We start from the raw sequence: 18731 nt of genomic DNA on the forward strand, positions 1-18731 counted from the left end.
CAACACAACAAACAACACAACAAACACACAACAAACACACAACAAACAACACAACAAACAACACAACAAACACACAACAAACAACACAACAAACAACACAACAAACACACAACAAACACACAACAAACAACACAACAAACAACACAACAAACACACAACAAACACAACAAACACACAACAAACAACACAACAAACAACACAACAAACAACACAACAAACAACACAACAAACACACAACAAACACACAACAAGCAACACAACAAACACACAACAAACAACACAACAAACACACAACAAAAACACAACAAACAACACAACAAACAACACAACAAACAAACAACAAACACACAACAACAACACAACAAACAACACAACAAACAACACAACAAACACACAACAAACAACACAACAAACAAACAACAAACACACAACAAACACACAACAAACACACAACAAACACACAACAAACACACAACAAACACACAACAAACACACAACAAACACACAACAAACTGACTCGTGTCCCCTGCTCTTGGATTTGTGTCCCCTGCTCTTGGACTCGTGTCCCCTGCTCTTGGATTTGTGTCCCCTGCTCTTGGACTCGTGTCCCCTGCTCTTGGACTCGTGTCCCCTGCTCTTGGACTCGTGTCCCCTGCTCTTGGATTTGTGTCCCCTGCTCTTGGACTCGTGTCCCCTGCTCTTGGACTCGTGTCCCCTGCTCTTGGACTCGTGTCCCCTGCTCTTGGATTTGTGTCCCCTGCTCTTGGACTCGTGTCCCCTGCTCTTGGACTCGTGTCCCCTGCTCTTGGACTCGTGTCCCCTGCTCTTGGACTCGAGTCGACCTCTGCCGAGGCGCCGCTTGTTGTCGACGCCTCGGGCCGTTTTGTCACTTAAGGGACAGACGAGCCGATCAGCTTTCCTCGGAGCTGATTAGGATCAGGATCCGGATCCGGATCAGGACTAACTGGGTTAGTCTGGAACTGAAACCCAACCCCACCGCGCCGCCGGCGCCTCACCTTTAACACCTGTCTGTCTGCTTCGGTGATGATGCGTGACGACGAGGGGCGACAGGAAGTCGAGTCTCTGAACGGAACCCGACGGAACCGGCTGCTGCGTTCAGATGAACGGCCACCTGCACAGGTGTGTCACTACTACAGTACCTTTACTACTAGTACTACTACTACTAGTAGTAAAGGTACATGAATGGACCAATCAGAGGGGACGAGTGAGCCAATCAGCATCAGCTGTGAGTAACTGGACCTGAAAATGATGATTGAGCAGGTAGCAGAGAGAAAATCCCTCAAGCAGAACCAGAACCAGACATCCTGATCCAGAACCCGTAGGTGGAGCCTGATCCAGAACCTGTAGGTGGAGCCTGACCCAGAACCTGTAGGTGGAGCCTGACCCAGAACCTGTAGGTGGAGCCTGACCCAGAACCTGTAGGTGGAGCCTGACCCAGAACCTGTAGGTGGAGCCTGACCCAGAACCTGTAGGTGGTTCCTGACCCAGAACCTGCAGGTGGTTCCTGACCCAGAACCTGTAGGTGGAGCCTGACCCAGAACCTGTAGGAGGTTCTGTTGGAATGAACACACCATCAGCATCCCTGATGGAGATCTAGAATCTGATTGGATGACGTTAAACATGTGACCATTACAGCCAGAAGGAAAACCGCATACATGTTGAGACAGACGTGTCGTCATGGTGACAGAGTTTTATTATTTTTAGTCTGTTTACATGATTTAAATCTAGCAGGAAGGAATCGTTGGTATTTGTGCCGTCTCACGCTGACTGGTCAGCATGGTGACCTTTGACCTCAGACCTGACGAAGCTGAAGAGTAGATCACGTTCCCCATAGAAGACGGCTCGTCCTCTGAGTCGCCAAGGCAACAGAGGACGCCCCTGGTCTTCTCCCTGAACTCCACGGAGATGAAATAGAAGATGAAGGGATCGACGCAGCTGTTGAAGGTGCTAACTGCTAAGCTAACCATGTAGGGGACGTAGATGTCCTCGCCGTCGCCGTCCAGCCAGCTGTCAGCATAGGTGAGGAGGAGGAGGACGTTGCTGGGCAACAGACACACGATGGAGACGAGCAGGACGAGGACGATGACCCGGATGGCGTGAGCGTAGCGCCGCCCTTCAGTCAGCAGGCTGCGTAGCACGGCTCCATTACAGAACAGCATGACGGCGAAGGGCAACAGGAAGCAGAGCGTGAACAAGGTGGCGAAGTAGGGCAGGAAGTAGGTCTGCTGCTCCTCCTCAGGTAGGGCGTCGTGACAGGTGGTGATCTGCAGCTCGTCCAGGAAGTAGGTCTGCCGCGACACCAGCAGCGGCAGCATGGCGGCCAGAACCACGGTCCACACCGCCGCCGTCATGTACAGAGACGTCCGCCGGCCGCGCAGCACCAGGGCGCGGAACGGGCGAACCAGCGCCAGGTAGCGGTCCACGGACACCAGGGCCAGGACCAGGACAGAACCGTACATGTTACCGTAGAACACGGCCGTGACCACGCGGCACAACGGCTCGCCCAGTTCCCACCGGTTCCCCCGGAAGTGGTACGCCATGCGGAACGGCAGCGCCAGCAGCAGCAGGACGTCCGCCACCGTCAGGTTGACGAGCAGCGTGACGGACGGCAGCGGTTCGGTCCGGAACACCAGGACCCACAGAACCAGCAGGTTGGACGGCAGACCCACAACGAAGACCAGCAGGTAGAGGACCGGGATGTAGAGGTTGGTGGTCGGAGCCTGGATCTCCTTCAGCTGCTTCTCCTTCAAAGTGGTGAAGTTACAGGTGGTCTTCAAGCGGAACGCCCGCAGACCTGCAGAGACCAGAAAGCACCTCGGGCTGTCTTTAGACCTGCAGAGACCACATCAGGCCTGTCGGTCTGCAGAGACCACATCAGGCCTGTCGGTCTGCAGAGACCACATCAGGCCTGTAGGTCTGCAGAGACCACATCAGGCCTGTCGGTCTGCAGAGACCACATCAGGCCTGTAGGTCTGCAGAGACCACATCAGGCCTGTAGGTCTGCAGAGACCACATCAGGCCTGTCGGTCTGCAGAGACCACATCAGGCCTGTCGGTCTGGAGAGACCACATCAGGCCTGTCGGTCTGCAGAGACCACATCAGGCCTGTAGGTCTGCAGAGACCACATCAGGCCTGTCGGTCTGCAGAGACCACATCAGGCCTGTCGGTCTGGAGAGACCACATCAGGCCTGTAGGTCTGGAGAGACCACATCAGGCCTGTAGGTCTGCAGAGACCACATCAGGCCTGTCGGTCTGCAGAGACCACATCAGGCCTGTCGGTCTGGAGAGACCACATCAGGCCTGTCGGTCTGCAGAGACCACATCAGGCCTGTAGGTCTGCAGAGACCACATCAGGCCTGTAGGTCTGCAGAGACCACATCAGACCAGAACACACAGTGGACCAGCAGTCCATCCTGTTTTGATGCTTTGACTTCTTGTCATTGGCTGAACCTGATGTCACATGACCAGTGAGGGGGAACCATTGATTTGGGTTCCGTGTTATTAAAGGTTTGATTCTCAGGTGAGCAAACACCAAATGTTCAAATCACATTGTATTGATCTCAAATGAAAAGAGATGATTGGTTCAGACAGAACTGATCCGATCAGGATTACGTTCCTGTGGTTCTGCCTCCCTCTAGAGGACATCTCCTGTTTAACATTCTGAATTGATCAATATTTCTGATCGAACCTGCCTGAAAGTGCGACGCCCAACTGCTGCGCGCAAGCACGCACACACACACAAGATCCCTTGAGAGCTCAACTAGAACCATTCACAGCTCAACTAGAACCCTTCACAGCTCAACCAGAACCATACACAACTCAACTAGAACCATTCACAGCTCAACTAGAACCCTTCACAGCTCAACTAGAACCATACACAACTCAACTAGAACAATTCACAGTTCAACTAGAACCATTCACAGCTCAACTAGAACCATACACAACTCAACTAGAACCATTCACAGTTCAACTAGAACCATACACAACTCAACTAGAACAATTCACAGTTCAAATAGAACCCTACACAGCTCAACTAGAACCATTCACAGTTCAACTAGAACCCTACACAGTTCAACTAGAACCCTTCACAGTTCAACTAGAACCATACACAACTCAACTAGAACCATTCACAGTTCAACTAGAACCCTACACAGTTCAACTAGAACCCTACACAGCTCAACTAGAACCTTTCACAGCTCAACTAGAACCATTCACAGTTCAACTAGAACCCTACACAGCTCAACTAGAACCCTTCACAGCTCAACTAGAACCTTTCACTGCTCACACTAGAACCTTTCACAGTTCAACTAGTACAATACACAACTCAACTAGAACCCTTCACAGCTCAACTAGCACCATACACAACTCAACTAGAACCTTTCACTGTTCACACTAGAACCCTACACTGCTCAACTAGAACCTTTCACTGCTCAACTAGAACCTTTCACTGCTCACACTAGAACCTTTCACTGCTCACACTAGAACCTTTCACTGCTCAACTAGAACCTTTCACTGCTCAAGTAGAACCTTTCACTGCTCACACTAAAACCTTTCACTGCTCACACTAGAACCTTTCACTGCTCAACTAGAACCTTTCACTGCTCAACTAGAACCTTTCACTGCTCACACTAGAGCCTCTCACTGCTCACACTAGAACCCTACACTGCTCACACTAGAACCTTTCACTGCTCACACTAGAACCTTTCACTGCTCACACTAGAACCCTACACTGCTCACACTAGAACCTTTCACTGCTCACACTAGAACCTTTCACTGCTCACACTAGAACCCTACACTGCTCACACTAGAACCTTTCACTGCTCACACTAGAACCTTTCACTGCTCACACTAGAACCCTACACTGCTCACACTAGAGCCTTTCACTGCTCACACTAGAACCTTTCACTGCTCACACTAGAACCTTTCACTGCTCACACTAGAACCTTTCACTGCTCAACTAGAACCTTTCACTGCTCAACTAGAACCTTTCACTGCTCACACTAGAACCTTTCACTGCTCACACTAGAACCTTTCACTGCTCACACTAGAACCTTTCACTGCTCACACTAGAACCCTACACTGCTCACACTAGAACCTTTCACTGCTCACACTAGAAGCCTACACTGCTCACACTAGAACCTTTCACTGCTCACACTAGAACCCTACACTGCTCACACTAGAACCTTTCACTGCTCACACTAGAACCCTACACTGCTCACACTAGAACCTTTCACTGCTCACACTAGAACCTTTCACTGCTCACACTAGAACCTTTCACTGCTCACACTAGAACCTTTCACTGCTCACACTAGAACCTTTCACTGCTCACACTAGAACCTTTCACTGCTCACACTAGAACCCTACACTGCTCACACTAGAACCTTTCACTGCTCACACTAGAACCTTTCACTGCTCACACTAGAACCCTACACTGCTCACATTAGAACCTTTCACTGCTCACACTAGAACCCTACACTGCTCACACTAGAACCTTTCACTGCTCACACTAGAACCTTTCACTGCTCACACTAGAAGCCTACACTGCTCACACTAGAACCTTTCACTGCTCACACTAGAACCTTTCACTGCTCACACTAGAACCCTACACTGCTCACACTAGAGCATTTCACTGCTCACACTAGAACCTTTCACTGCTCACACTAGAACCTTTCACTGCTCACACTAGAACCTTTCACTGCTCAAGTAGAACCTTTCACTGCTCACACTAGAACCTTTCACTGCTCAACTAGAACCTTTCACTGCTCACACTAGAACCTTTCACTGCTCAACTAGAACCTTTCACTGCTCACACTAGAACCTTTCACTGCTCACACTAGAACCTTTCACTGCTCACACTAGAACCCTACACTGCTCACACTAGAACCTTTCACTGCTCACACTAGAACCTTTCACTGCTCACACTAGAACCTTTCACTGCTCACACTAGAACCCTACACTGCTCACACTAGAGCATTTCACTGCTCACACTAGAACCTTTCACTGCTCACACTAGAACCTTTCACTGCTCACACTAGAACCTTTCACTGCTCAAGTAGAACCTTTCACTGCTCACACTAGAACCTTTCACTGCTCAACTAGAACCTTTCACTGCTCACACTAGAACCTTTCACTGCTCAACTAGAACCTTTCACTGCTCACACTAGAACCTTTCACTGCTCACACTAGAACCTTTCACTGCTCACACTAGAACCTTTCACTGCTCACACTAGAACCCTACACTGCTCACACTAGAACCTTTCACTGCTCACACTAGAACCTTTCACTGCTCACACTAGAACCTTTCACTGCTCACACTAGAACCTTTCACTGCTCAAGTAGAACCTTTCACTGCTCACACTAGAACCTTTCACTGCTCAACTAGAACCTTTCACTGCTCACACTAGAACCTTTCACTGCTCACACTAGAACCTTTCACTGCTCACACTAGAACCCTACACTGCTCACACTAGAACCTTTCACTGCTCACACTAGAACCTTTCACTGCTCACACTAGAACCTTTCACTGCTCACACTAGAACACCGCCCCCACCCTATCCAGAATGGGCTGGTACTGCAGCAGTGATGTCACTCTGTTTACAGCTGAGATAAACAGGAAACAGTCGGAGTGTGAGATAAACATCAGAACCCAGCCTGATCTGGAACCCAGCCTGATCTGGAACCCAGCCTGATCTGGAACCCAGCCTGATCTGGAACCCAGCCTGATCTGGAACCCAGCCTGATCTGGAACCCCTCCCCATCTGAAACCCGCTGTGAGGATCCAGCCTGTCTCTACCTGCTTGTGTTCTCGAGGAGGAGGAGGAGGAGGAGGAAGACTTACGGAGAGACATGCCGGAACATTCTTCTTCCAAAGTAGAAGGAGGAGAAACGTTGCAGACAGACGAGAGCAGAGAAATGAAGACCAGAATCCAAAAGAAGTTCCCCATCTTGTTCTAGTACTAGTACTAGTTCTTGTTCTGGTTCTGGTTCTGGTTCTTGTTCTGGTTCTGGTTCTGGTTCTGGTTCTGGTTCTGGTTCTGTCGACAGCAGCAGCTCTTTCTCCTTTTCCTTCAACACTCTGTGAACTGAGTAGTACTGGTACTTTATTATTGCAGTAGCTGTAGTAGAGTCAGTAGTACTAGTGGTATTAGTAGTAGTAGTAGTAATACTACCTGTCCTGCGCGTCTCAGTGGTGGGCGTGTGTTATCTGATCTCAGAGCTGCTGGTACTGAGTCGCCTCGTCCAATGATGGAGTCCAGACGTGTGTGTGTGCGTGTGTGTGCTGACTGTTCTCTGAGCCAATCAGCTGTGAGATGTTCAACGTTCCTCTTCCGATTTCTGATAAGCAGCTTTCCTGTTTCTGGATGGATGGGGGGCGAGTGGCCCCGCCCACTTTGAGCAGATCGTTGTTCTGTTTCAAGAAGAAGAAGAGATGGGAGGAGCATACAGCAGTAGTACTTTATACTAGTACTACTGCTGGTAATATTAGAGCACTATCACTATTATTACTAAAATTCATTAGTTTCTAAAATAATTTCCCATGAAGGTCTGTGATAAATAAAGTATTTCTATCCTGTTCTGTACTACTTGTAGTACTACTCTGTGTTATTGTACTTGTAGTACTACTCTGTGTTATTGTACTTGTATCACTACTCTGTGTTATTGTACTTGTATCACTACTCTGTGTTATTGTACTTGTAGTACTACTCTGTGTTATTGTACTTGTAGTACTACTTTGTGTTATTGTACTTGTAGTACTACTCTGTGTTATTGTTCCCATCAGGAACTGGATAAACGTCTTTATTATTTCGCCTTCGTGATCAGAGCCAGAACCGGAACCAGAACCAGAACCAGAACCAGAACCGGAACCAGAACCGGGTGACGGTCCCACGTCAGGTATCAAAACATAAGGTATGCACGCGCGTCCCGTCGCCGCCTCCTCGTGCCGTGGCTCTGCGCGTGCGCAGTGCGACCCAAACTGAAACGGAGCGACGTGACGCGCGCCTCCGGACCAGAGGAAGTAAAACCGAATCAGGCGCCGAACAACCGGAGGAACCGCGTTCGTCTTCGCACCGAGCCCCGTCAGACACCCAGCGGGGGCCGACCGGAGGCGCGCGGGGGCAGCGGGCGTCGGTCGACCGGGGGGGCCGCCCGCCTGCAGACGGTAAGACAAAGCGGATCGAAGCGGCTCAGAGCGCCGCCGCCAAGCCGCGCGTAAACACTGAGTCACGGTGGGACCGGGGACGAGCCGGGGACATGGCGGACCGGAGGTCCAGATGTTGGACCGATGATGATGATGATGATGATGATGATGCTGGAGCTTTATGACAAAACTGTCTGTCTCCTGACAGTCTGAACCCAGGGGGAAAAAACCGTGGGAGACATTTAGAGACAGGAAGAGGAGGGTCAGGGACACAAAGACATTTAGAGACAGGAAGAGGAGGGTCAGAGACACAAAGACGTTTAGAGACAGGAAGAGGAGGGTCAGAGACACAAAGACATTTAGAGACGGGAAGAGGAGGGTCAGAGACACAAAGACATTTAGAGACAGGAAGAGGAGGGTCAGAGACACAAAGACGTTTAGAGACAGGAAGAGGAGGGTCAGAGACACAAAGACGTTTAGAGACAGGAAGAGGAGGGTCAGAGACACAAAGACATTTAGAGACAGGAAGAGGAGGGTCAGAGACACAAAGACATTTAGAGACATGCACTGTTCCATTTGCACTGCGTGATGACGCCAGTTTACTGCTGCTAGTACACGTCTGTGTATCCACTCCGGCTGCTGCTGATGTGTCTGTACTTGTATGTTTTTGTATTTTGTCATTACTGTTAGACGAAGCAGGACTTCAGAGAAACGTTCCTAGTCTGAACCCTCACTGACAACGGCAGTAAACTGGTTCTGGTTCTGGTTCTGGTTCTGATTCTGGTTCTGATTCTGATTCTGGTTCTGATTCTGGTTCTGATTCTGATTCTGGTTCTGAGGGTCAGAGACACGAGGAATACAGTGAGAGATGCGAGGAGGACATTCAACACGTTTTCAGGACAGGTTGAAGCGAGTCCAGCGTTTGGACCAGGACCAACGTAAACGTTTGAAGTCGAGGACACGTTGGGACGACAAAGATCGTTGTCTTTAATAGAAACGAGACACTTTATCAGAACGATTGAACTCTTCATGGGACAGAAACAAAATGGTTCTTCGTTTCAGGCTCGCCGTGTCCCGGGCCCGTTGTCCAACCCTCTGACGGCCTGGAGACAACCAGGACCGAGAGGACGACATGACGTCCCAGAGCTGGACCCGAGTGTCCGTCCTGTTGGTGCTGGTCCTGGTCCTGGTTCTGTCCCGCTCAGCGACGGCGGGCCGCTCTGACAGAAACGTGATGTTGGAGGAGTACGTGGGCGCCACGGTGAACGCCACCGTGCTGGACGGACGAGGGAACGGCGTCCACATGATGAGCAGCGAGGACGGGACGTACGGACAGAATTCCCCCAAAGTAGACACGAGGGGCGTCGTCATCGTGCCTGCGCCGCATCACGGAGGTAATGACATCACAACACACAAGGGCATTAAGGTCCTTCTCGGTGGGGGCGTGGCCAGCTTCTGATGATGTCACACATCAGACTGCAATAACCTGGAAGCCCTTTCTGAGGGGAAACATGAAAACCGGTCGATCGATTCGCGGAACAGACCAACGGCATCACAGGTAAAGGAGGCGTGGCCAATAACGGCGTGCTCACACTGATGGCTGAGACATACAGCAGCATCACGAGAGAGCCTCTAGTTGCTATGGAGACGACGTAAAAACCTTTCATAAATCAAGTATAAGTGAGTGACCTGCACAAATCATCTTCACAGGTGATGCGTCGCCATGGTTACTGAATTCACACACAGTGATTTCATTTGATCTCTAGCTTCCTGCCTGAAGCCTCAGAATGTCAGTGATGGGAAGCTCTTGCTGAAATGCTTGCTGGGAAATGTAGTAGAGGAAAGTGGCCGCCCCCTGATAGGGGGTGTGGCATTAATAGCATTAATATTTAGAATTCTATTTATTATGTAAATTATGCGGTTTGAAAATTGTTACTTTCCAGCTTTTCACTGTGTTTTGTTTTTGGCTCCACCCACCTCGCTGACCCTGCTGCGGGTCCGTACAGGGATCTTGAGTCTTGGCTCCACCCACCTCGCTGACCCTGCTGCGGGTCCGTACAGGGATCTTGAGTCTTGGCTCCACCCACCTCGCTGACCCTGCTGCGGGTCCGTACAGGGATCTTGAGTCTTGGCTCCACCCACCTCGCTGACCCTGCTGCGGGTCCGTACAGGGATCTTGAGTCTTGGCTCCACCCACCTCGCTGACCCTGCTGCGGGTCCGTACAGGGATCTTGAGTCTTGGCTCCACCCACCTCGCTGACCCTGCTGCGGGTCCGTACAGGGATCTTGAGTCTTGGCTCCACCCACCTCGCTGACTCTGCTGCGGGTCCGTACAGGGATCTTGAGTCTTGGCTCCACCCACCTCGCTGACCCTGCTGCGGGTCCGTACAGGGATCTTGAGTCTTGGCTCCACCCACCTCGCTGACCCTGCTGCGGGTCCGTACAGGGATCTTGAGTCTTGGCTCCACCCACCTCGCTGACCCTGCTGCGGGTCCGTACAGGGATCTTGAGTCTTGGCTCCACCCACCTCGCTGACCCTGCTGCGGGTCCGTACAGGGATCTTGAGTCTTGGCTCCACCCACCTCGCTGACTCTGCTGCGGGTCCGTACAGGGATCTTGAGTCTTGGCTCCACCCACCTCGCTGACCCTGCTGCGGGTCCGTACAGGGATCTTGAGTCTTGGCTCCACCCACCTCGCTGACCCTGCTGCGGGTCCGTACAGGGATCTTGAGTCTTGGCTCCACCCACCTCGCTGACCCTGCTGCGGGTCCGTACAGGGATCTTGAGTCTTGGCTCCACCCACCTCGCTGACCCTGCTGCGGGTCCGTACAGGGATCTTGAGTCTTGGCTCCACCCACCTCGCTGACCCTGCTGCGGGTCCGTACAGGGATCTTGAGTCTTGGCTCCACCCACCTCGCTGACCCTGCTGCGGGTCCGTACAGGGATCTTGAGTCTTGGACTGGTCAGAGATGATTGGACCCAGAGGGAGGCGGAGCTCGACGTGGGGGGATGAAGATGCTGAGGTTCTCCTTGGGAGGGACCAGGTTGGACAGCATTAGGACTGAGACAATAAGAGGGACAGTGGAGGTTAGACGCTTTGGAGACAAGGTCAGAGAGACCAGACTTTGAGGGTTTGGACATGTCCAGAGGAGAGACGGGGACTATATCGGTAGAACTGGAGCTGCCAGGGAACAGGACGAGAGGACGACCCAGGAGGACATGAGAGTGGCTGGTGTTGGGGAGGACGATGCAAAGGACAGGGTGAGGTGGAGACGGTTGGGTTGCTGTGGCGACCCCTCAGGGGACAAGAAGGAAGTACCGTAGTAGCCTAAGAAAAATAAAACAGGAAAAAGGCAGCATTTTACAGAGTACTGCAACATGTAAAGTACTGGTACTGGTACTGGTACCGGTACTGGTACTGGTACCGGTACTGGTACTGGTACTGGTACCGGTACTGGTACCGGTACTGGTACTGGTACTGGTACTGCATAGTGAATGAGACCTGCGTTCAGGAAACACGGTGATCGGGTCTTCACCTGCGAGGGACCAGGGACGCAGTGCTTGTAGCAGAACTAGCGCTGTGTTCCTGAACCACTGCAAAGGTTATGGCGGCCGCCGATCGGATGAAGGTCGGAGGTGTCGGGTTACATTCAGACGTCCGAGGACACTGCAGCTGCTGGACGGAGCATCTCGATAGAGTTGATCAAACATCTGCTGATCGTTCAATACAGCGATCCTCAACAACGCTAGCGTGCCCGTCGCTAGGCGCTAGGCGCTAGGCTACGTGTACTTCACTGGAACTGCAAGTAGGAATATTGTTCGTACTACTAGTAGTCAGTAGTACAATCAGAACATCCAGCACTAATATGAGCTCAGTGACAGTACTAAATATTCATGAAGCAAGTTTTATATTAAAATATATTTTAAAAACATATTAGTACCATTAGTTTCATTATTTGTACCAGTTATAGCAGCAAGAGGACGATACATGTCCAAGGTGATTGGAGGTTTGATCAGCCAATCAGCATCCGGGGGGACAAACCGAGGGACAGATGCAGTTTAAGGACATTTGCTGTGGCCCCTTGCCTCTAATGATGATGTCACCACTCTTAATAAAGGGCGGAGCTTTAATGTTGGATTAAAGAAGCATTTAAATGAACATTAAAAGTTTTTGTTGTCTTTTCAGGGTTGGACCGGCAGGGCTGCGATCCCAGCACTCGTTTCCTGGTTCCTCCTCGGACTGTCCACTGGGTGGCGCTGCTGCAGAGAGGAAACTGCACCTTTAAAGAGAAGATCCTCAAGGCGGCAGCTTTCAATGCCACGGCCGTCCTCGTCTACAACAACTCCACCGACAAGACGGTCAAGATGGGACATGAAGGTCAGCATGAACCCAATCTAGGACCACCAGAACTGGACCCTCAGACTAACCCAATCTAGGACCACCAGAACTGGACCCTCAGACTAACCCAATCTAGGACCACCAGAACTGGACCCTCAGACTAACCCAATCTAGGACCACCAGAACTGGACCCTCAGACTAACCCAATCTAGGACCACCAGAACTGGACCCTCAGACTAACCCAATCTAGGACCACCAGAACTGGACCCTCAGACTAACCCAATCTAGGACCACCAGAACTGGACCCTCAGACTAACCCAATCTAGGACCACCAGAACTGGACCCTCAGACTAACCCAATCTAGGACCCGCCAGAACTGGACCCTCAGACTAACCCAATCTAGGACCACCAGAACTGGACCCTCAGACTAACCCAATCTAGGACCCGCCAGAACTGGACCTTCAGACGAAACCCAATCTAGGACCACCAGAACTGGACCCTCAGACTAACCCAATCTAGGACCACCAGAACTGGACCCTCAGACTAACCCAATCTAGGACCACCAGAACTGGACCCTCAGACTAACCCAATCTAGGACCACCAGAACTGGACCCTCAGACTAACCCAATCTAGGACCACCAGAACTGGACCCTCAGACTAACCCAATCTAGGACCTGCCAGAACTGGAACCTCAGACTAACCCAATCTAGGACCACCAGAACTGGACCCTCAGACTAACCCAATCTAGGACCCGCCAGAACTGGACCCTCAGACTAACCCAATCTAGGACCACCAGAACTGGACCCTCAGACTAACCCAATCTAGGACCACCAGAACTGGACCCTCAGACTAACCCAATCTAGGACCACCAGAACTGGACCCTCAGACTAACCCAATCTAGGACCACCAGAACTGGACCCTCAGACTAACCCAATCTAGGACCACCAGAACTGGACCCTCAGACTAACCCAATCTAGGACCCGCCAGAACTGGACCTTCAGACGAAACCCAATCTAGGACCACCAGAACTGGACCCTCAGACTAACCCAATCTAGGACCACCAGAACTGGACCCTCAGACTAACCCAATCTAGGACCACCAGAACTGGACCCTCAGACTAACCCAATCTAGGACCTGCCAGAACTGGACCCTCAGACTAACCCAATCTAGGACCACCAGAACTGGACCCTCAGACTAACCCAATCTAGGACCCGCCAGAACTGGACCCTCAGACTAACCCAATCTAGGACCACCAGAACTGGACCCTCAGACTAACCCAATCTAGGACCACCAGAACTGGACCCTCAGACTAACCCAATCTAGGACCACCAGAACTGGACCCTCAGACTAACCCAATCTAGGACCACCAGAACTGGACCCTCAGACTAACCCAATCTAGGACCACCAGAACTGGACCCTCAGACTAACCCAATCTAGGACCCGCCAGAACTGGACCTTCAGACGAAACCCAATCTAGGACCACCAGAACTGGACCCTCAGACTAACCCAATCTAGGACCACCAGAACTGGACCCTCAGACTAACCCAATCTAGGACCACCAGAACTGGACCCTCAGACTAACCCAATCTAGGACCCGCCAGAACTGGACCTTCAGACGAAACCCAATCTAGGACCCGCCAGAACTGGACCCTCAGACTAACCCAATCTAGGACCACCAGAACTGGACCCTCAGACGAACCCAAAAGACAACACAAAGGGGAACCAAGGGTGGAAGGGCAGGGAGGAATCCAACTCTGAAGAGTCAAAATAGAATTGTGTCCGTCTTGGTCGATCTGTCCATCAGGCATTTTCAGATAAACAGGAAACCATCGTAGCTTAGCATATACACGGAGAAACCGCTAGTTTAGCTTAGCACAAACACAGAGAAACCGCTAGTTTATCTTAGCATAAAGACATATAAACAGCTAGTTTATCTTGGCATAAATAAGAGAAACAGCTAGTTTATCTTAGCATATACACATGTAAACAGCTAGTTTAGCTTAGCATAAAGACATATAAACAGCTAGTTTATCTTAGCATAAACACGGAGAAACAGCTTGTTTATCTTAGCATAAACACAGAGAAACCGCTAGTTTAGCTTAGCACAAACACAGAGAAACCGCTAGTTTATCTTAGCATAAAGACATATAAACAGCTAGTTTATCTTAGCATAAATAAGAGAAACAGCTAGTTTATCTTAGCATATACACATGTAAACAGCTAGTTTAGCTTAGCATAAAGACATATAAACAGCTAGTTTAGCTTAGCATAATCACAGACAGGTAGTTAGCAGGGGGAAACGTCTGCTGTAGAATGTGGGAATCTTCCTTTAAATACTGATCGGAGGAGGATCCACTTCCTGTGGATCATTGTGTAGTTCTAAATATAGTCTAGTAACTATGACCTCAAACTGTGTGTGTGTGTGTGTGTGTGTGTGTGTGTGTGTGTGTCAGGCAGCAGAAACATCAGCTGCCATTACTAATAAAGTTATTTGTACTGTGTGTGGCAGGGAGGATGGACTGTTGCATCATGGGTAGTTGCTGTAGTCCATCACAGAGTCTGTGAGTCAGCATGTTGCAGCTAATGTAGCATATTGTTCTACTTCTCCTTCTCTTTCTGGTTCTGGTTCTGGTCCTGGTCCTGGTCCTCCTCCTGGGCCTGAATCTGCTATGGGGTACCCTCCTGGATACGGTTGTGGTTCTCTTCACAGTTCTGGTTCTTGTCCTGCTTCTGTCTGGACAGGTACTGGTGACACGGTGGCAGTGATGATCACAGAGGTGTATGGTAAAGAGATCCTGACTCACCTGGAGAGGAACCTGACGGTTCTGGTGTCGGTGGTGGTCGGTCAACGCGGTCAATCCAAGAACATCAACCGGGGCTCGCTGGTCTTCGTCTCCATCTCCTTCATCGTCCTCATGATCATCTCGTCGGCCTGGCTCATCTTCTACTTCATCCAGAAGATCCGCTACACGAGCACGCGCGACCGTAGCCAGGTACCATGCTAGCTCACTGGTAGCACGCTGCGTAGCCTCACGGCGGCCTCGCGGGGCCCGTCGTAACAGGAAGAACATCTGTTGACTTCCTCTGTGTCGTAGCATTAGCCACACATAGCATCACCTTAGAGTAACGGATTCGGCCCGAGGTCTGCTAATTGCTAACCCCTGCAATACATCATCCATGTAGCCAGCATGCTAACGCACAGCTAACACCAAGTTAGCATAGTTGTTCCATCTCTGTCGTCCTCTTGTGGTTCGGATGAGTCATTAATATTTAATGAGGAGCGTCATGGAGGACGATCGTCCCCCCGTGTAGCGTAGCCCTGGTCTCAGACTCCTGTCCCTCCTCCCTGGAGGAGTACTGTGAGTACTGCTGAGCAGAGACAGTAGTATGCTTTGTAGTATTTATTCACCATTAGTGAACTAAAGGCTAAATGTTGTCCTCAGCATTGTTAAAGAAAAGGAACATTTCAAGCGTTTTATTGTTGTTATTCATTTGTTTTTATTGTTTAAAGTGTTTGTGCTAAGCTAGCCGTGTCCCGTCTCTGTTTGTCTCGTAATCTGATTTGCGTCTTTCCCCGTTAGACGGCGGCTCGGTTGTCCTCAGACTTTCTCTTTGTGTGTCTCAGCGTCGGCTCGGCGACGCAGCGAGGAAGGCCATCGGGAAGTTGACCACGAGGACGGTGAAGAAAGGAGACAAGGTGAACTGGAGGAAGCTAACAGCTAACCCGTTAGCTTAGCATAGCAGCGGTCACTGAGTTCTGCTGCTCTCGGCGATGCTGGGGGAACTACTTCCTGTCTTTTTGTGCGTTGCAGGAAACGGATCCGGACTTCAACCACTGCGCGGTGTGCATTGAGGCGTACCAGCTGAACGACGTGGTTCGCATCCTGCCCTGCAAGTGAGTCGGGGGGGGGGGGGGGGGGGGTCACATGGTCTGATCCAGTCTGATAGGGCTAACGGTGGCGCAGGTGGTTGAGCGGGTCGCCCTATCATCGATAGGTTGGCGGTTTGATTCCCGGCTCCTGCTCGTGTGTTCACTGTCGTTGGGTCCTTGAGCAAGGCACTTCACCCACATCGCCTGTGTGAATGTCGGTGGTGGTCGTCTGTCAGTCTGCAGTAGTAGCTCCGCCCCCTCAGCGCTGCGTCTCATTGTTAATGTCTCTGCAGACATGTCTTCCACCGCCTGTGTGTGGACCCCTGGCTGAACGAACACTGCACCTGCCCCATGTGTAAACTCAACATCCTCAAAGCCCTGGGCATCACGGTGAGTCCGGGCCGCCGGCGCCGGCGCCGCCGTGCCTGTGGACGTTCTTCATGAACCCTCATGTGGGTCGTGTCTCCGTGCGTCTGTCCTCAGACCAGTCTTCCCTGCATGGACAGCGTGGTGCTGGATGTTGAACGTCTGGGCGTCAGTCAGGCCTCCGGCAGCCAGAGGGCGCCACTGCGTGAAAGTAACCAGCCCTCCATTAGCCTGGAGCCGCTCAGCCCCCCCCATCCCGAGGCCACACCCAGAACGCCTGCTGACATCACCATTGCTGTAACCGGTAAGAAAGCAGAACCCTGTCATAGACGTAGCCACGTTAGCGGCACCGGCACCAGAACCGGGTCACTGCTCACCGGCTCGCCTTCCATCCCGGCAGGCCGAGGACATTTCTTCAACAGGAACTCGATGTCTCCTCGCAGCATCGTCTGTGAGGTGGAGCCGCCGGACATCCAGGCCTCGCTCGACCTCTACGACGAGAACAAGTCATGAGACCATCGCCGTGGTTAGGCCCCGCCCCACACCTGCTGACAGACGACGCCCTTCTATGGGCACAGGACGTGTCCAGGTGGTGTTACCTGAAGGGGTGGATAACAAGAACATGAACTTTGAAACATCTTTTATTCCTTCAGACTGAACATGGACCGACTGGGTTCTGGTTCCGGTCCAGAAGAAGAGGAGCTTCGGAGGCTCAGAGCTCATAGTTGGGCTCAATCCTTTCATCTCCTTCACTGAATTACAGAACCAGAACCTCAACTTGTTTGTTGAGTTACTTGAATAGAAGATTCTGGCGTTCCTTAAAGTTCTCTTATATTCTCGAGTTCCCAAAACGATATTTGGCTCAATGGTCTCGATCTGGATCTCAAAGGTTCCGGATTTCCTGTGAACGCTATGCTTCTTTAGATCTTCGTGTTCCTCTGTCAGGAGTGTTCTCGGTTCTGTGCCTATAAAGGTTCATTTGAAAGGTTTCCGTGACGTTCTGCAGCTTCCACAGATCTGCAAGTTCATTCAAGACCTACACCAGAACGACCCGGAGAACCTGGCCCACAGGTTCCTGTGTTGTTTGATGCTCTGTGTTCAGTCAGTTGTATATCAGAACTTCTGGAAATCTGTAACTTGACCTGAGTCCAGTCCTTTTAAGATCTGGATCAGTACTTTGTACCGGGACCAGAGGAACATCTGGACCTGGTTCCTCTGGACGGACTCTGGAGGAAACGCGCGTACGTTGAGGTGTTACTGTTAAAGGAGCGGTCCAACATTTCACTAAACCCCTGCTCTGTGTTAACTGCTGGTGGAGTTCCACAGGGAGGCGACCTCGTTCCTCTGCTCTTCTAATCAGGGCTTTGTCTGGTTGCAACTGAGAGACTGAGATGGGGGGGGGGGGGGGGGGGGGCAGAAGCTGAAAGGACCTTCATCCAAGGGACTCGTGCTTTTTGAGGGTTTATCGTTGTTGCGTAGGATTACCAACAGACTCACCTGGTCCGTCTTCTCCTATTGGCTCCCAGGAGTGGACACCTGCTTCTGAGATGCTAACTCCTGCTAGCCTAGCTCCTTTCTTCCAGAGAATTTCCTGAAGTGACGGACTGCTCGTTTAAAGTGTATTAAAGAGCTTCTGTAATAATCAGCTCCAGTATATAAACAGCATTATACAATCTATAACCTGATTGAGCGATCAATATTATCTCTGGCGTGAGCCGCCTGTCTCTGTGTCACATGGTACCGATGGACGAGGGGGCGGAGCGTCTGTTCCTGCCTCGGCATTAAACTCATTATTGCCTCCGGCCTGCTGCAGTCTCACGTTATTGATCTGTTCACGCTGGAGCAGTCCAGGTTCACACAGTGAAAGCGTCCTGCGCCGGCCTGGGCGGTGCTGATCATTCATTGGCCGTTTGGCTGGTGACTTGTCCTGTCAGCTGATCGGTTCAGTCACATTCCACGATGGACTCGTTTGTATTATGTAGTATTATTATGTAG

The 18731-nt window shown here is 51.0% G+C and overlaps 2 protein-coding genes across 3 annotated transcripts; one reads left to right on the forward strand and one right to left on the reverse strand.

The window, feature by feature from the left end:
* Positions 1 to 1732: 1732 nt before the first annotated feature.
* On the reverse strand, positions 1733 to 6965 carry si:ch211-132p1.2 (proteinase-activated receptor 4). The gene is made up of 2 exons (XM_068740582.1): positions 6860 to 6965; positions 1733 to 2815 (listed from the first exon to the last, which is right to left on the reverse strand). The coding sequence occupies exons 1-2, from the start codon at positions 6963 to 6965 to the stop codon at positions 1746 to 1748; spliced, it is 1176 nt and encodes a 391-aa protein (XP_068596683.1). The 3' UTR covers positions 1733 to 1745.
* Positions 6966 to 8016: 1051 nt separating this feature from the next.
* Positions 8017 to 18539, forward strand: rnf130 (ring finger protein 130). 2 transcript variants are annotated; one of them, XM_068740228.1, is made up of 9 exons: positions 8017 to 8182; positions 9224 to 9555; positions 12347 to 12538; positions 15242 to 15492; positions 16125 to 16196; positions 16312 to 16394; positions 16664 to 16760; positions 16854 to 17040; positions 17137 to 18539. In XM_068740228.1, exons 2-9 carry the CDS (start codon positions 9294 to 9296, stop codon positions 17247 to 17249), a joined length of 1257 nt encoding a protein of 418 aa, XP_068596329.1. In that variant the 5' UTR covers positions 8017 to 8182; positions 9224 to 9293; the 3' UTR covers positions 17250 to 18539. The 2 variants fall into 2 exon arrangements, with proteins under 2 accessions (XP_068596329.1, XP_068596330.1); XM_068740229.1 differs by lacking the exon at positions 8017 to 8182 and adding an exon at positions 8731 to 8820.
* The last annotated feature ends 192 nt before the right edge of the window (positions 18540 to 18731 follow it).

The sequence above is a fragment of the Brachionichthys hirsutus genome, chromosome 6 (assembly GCF_040956055.1).
Source record: "Brachionichthys hirsutus isolate HB-005 chromosome 6, CSIRO-AGI_Bhir_v1, whole genome shotgun sequence".
Classification (NCBI taxonomy): Eukaryota; Metazoa; Chordata; class Actinopteri; order Lophiiformes; family Brachionichthyidae; genus Brachionichthys; species Brachionichthys hirsutus.

Excerpts from the sequence above, each read along its gene's own strand:
- si:ch211-132p1.2 (XM_068740582.1), bottom strand. The coding sequence starts at position 6,965 with ATGGGGAACTTCTTTTGGATTCTGGTCTTCATTTCTCTGCTCTCGTCT. Across the intron at positions 2,816-6,859 it reads ATGTTCCGGCATGTCTCTCC|GTCTGCGGGCGTTCCGCTTG; the intron begins GTAAGTCTTCCT and ends TGGTCTCTGCAG.
- rnf130 (XM_068740228.1), top strand. The coding sequence starts at position 9,294 with ATGACGTCCCAGAGCTGGACCCGAGTGTCCGTCCTGTTGGTGCTGGTC. Across the intron at positions 9,556-12,346 it reads GCCTGCGCCGCATCACGGAG|GGTTGGACCGGCAGGGCTGC; the intron begins GTAATGACATCA and ends TTGTCTTTTCAG. Across the intron at positions 16,197-16,311 it reads CGGTGAAGAAAGGAGACAAG|GAAACGGATCCGGACTTCAA; the intron begins GTGAACTGGAGG and ends TGTGCGTTGCAG.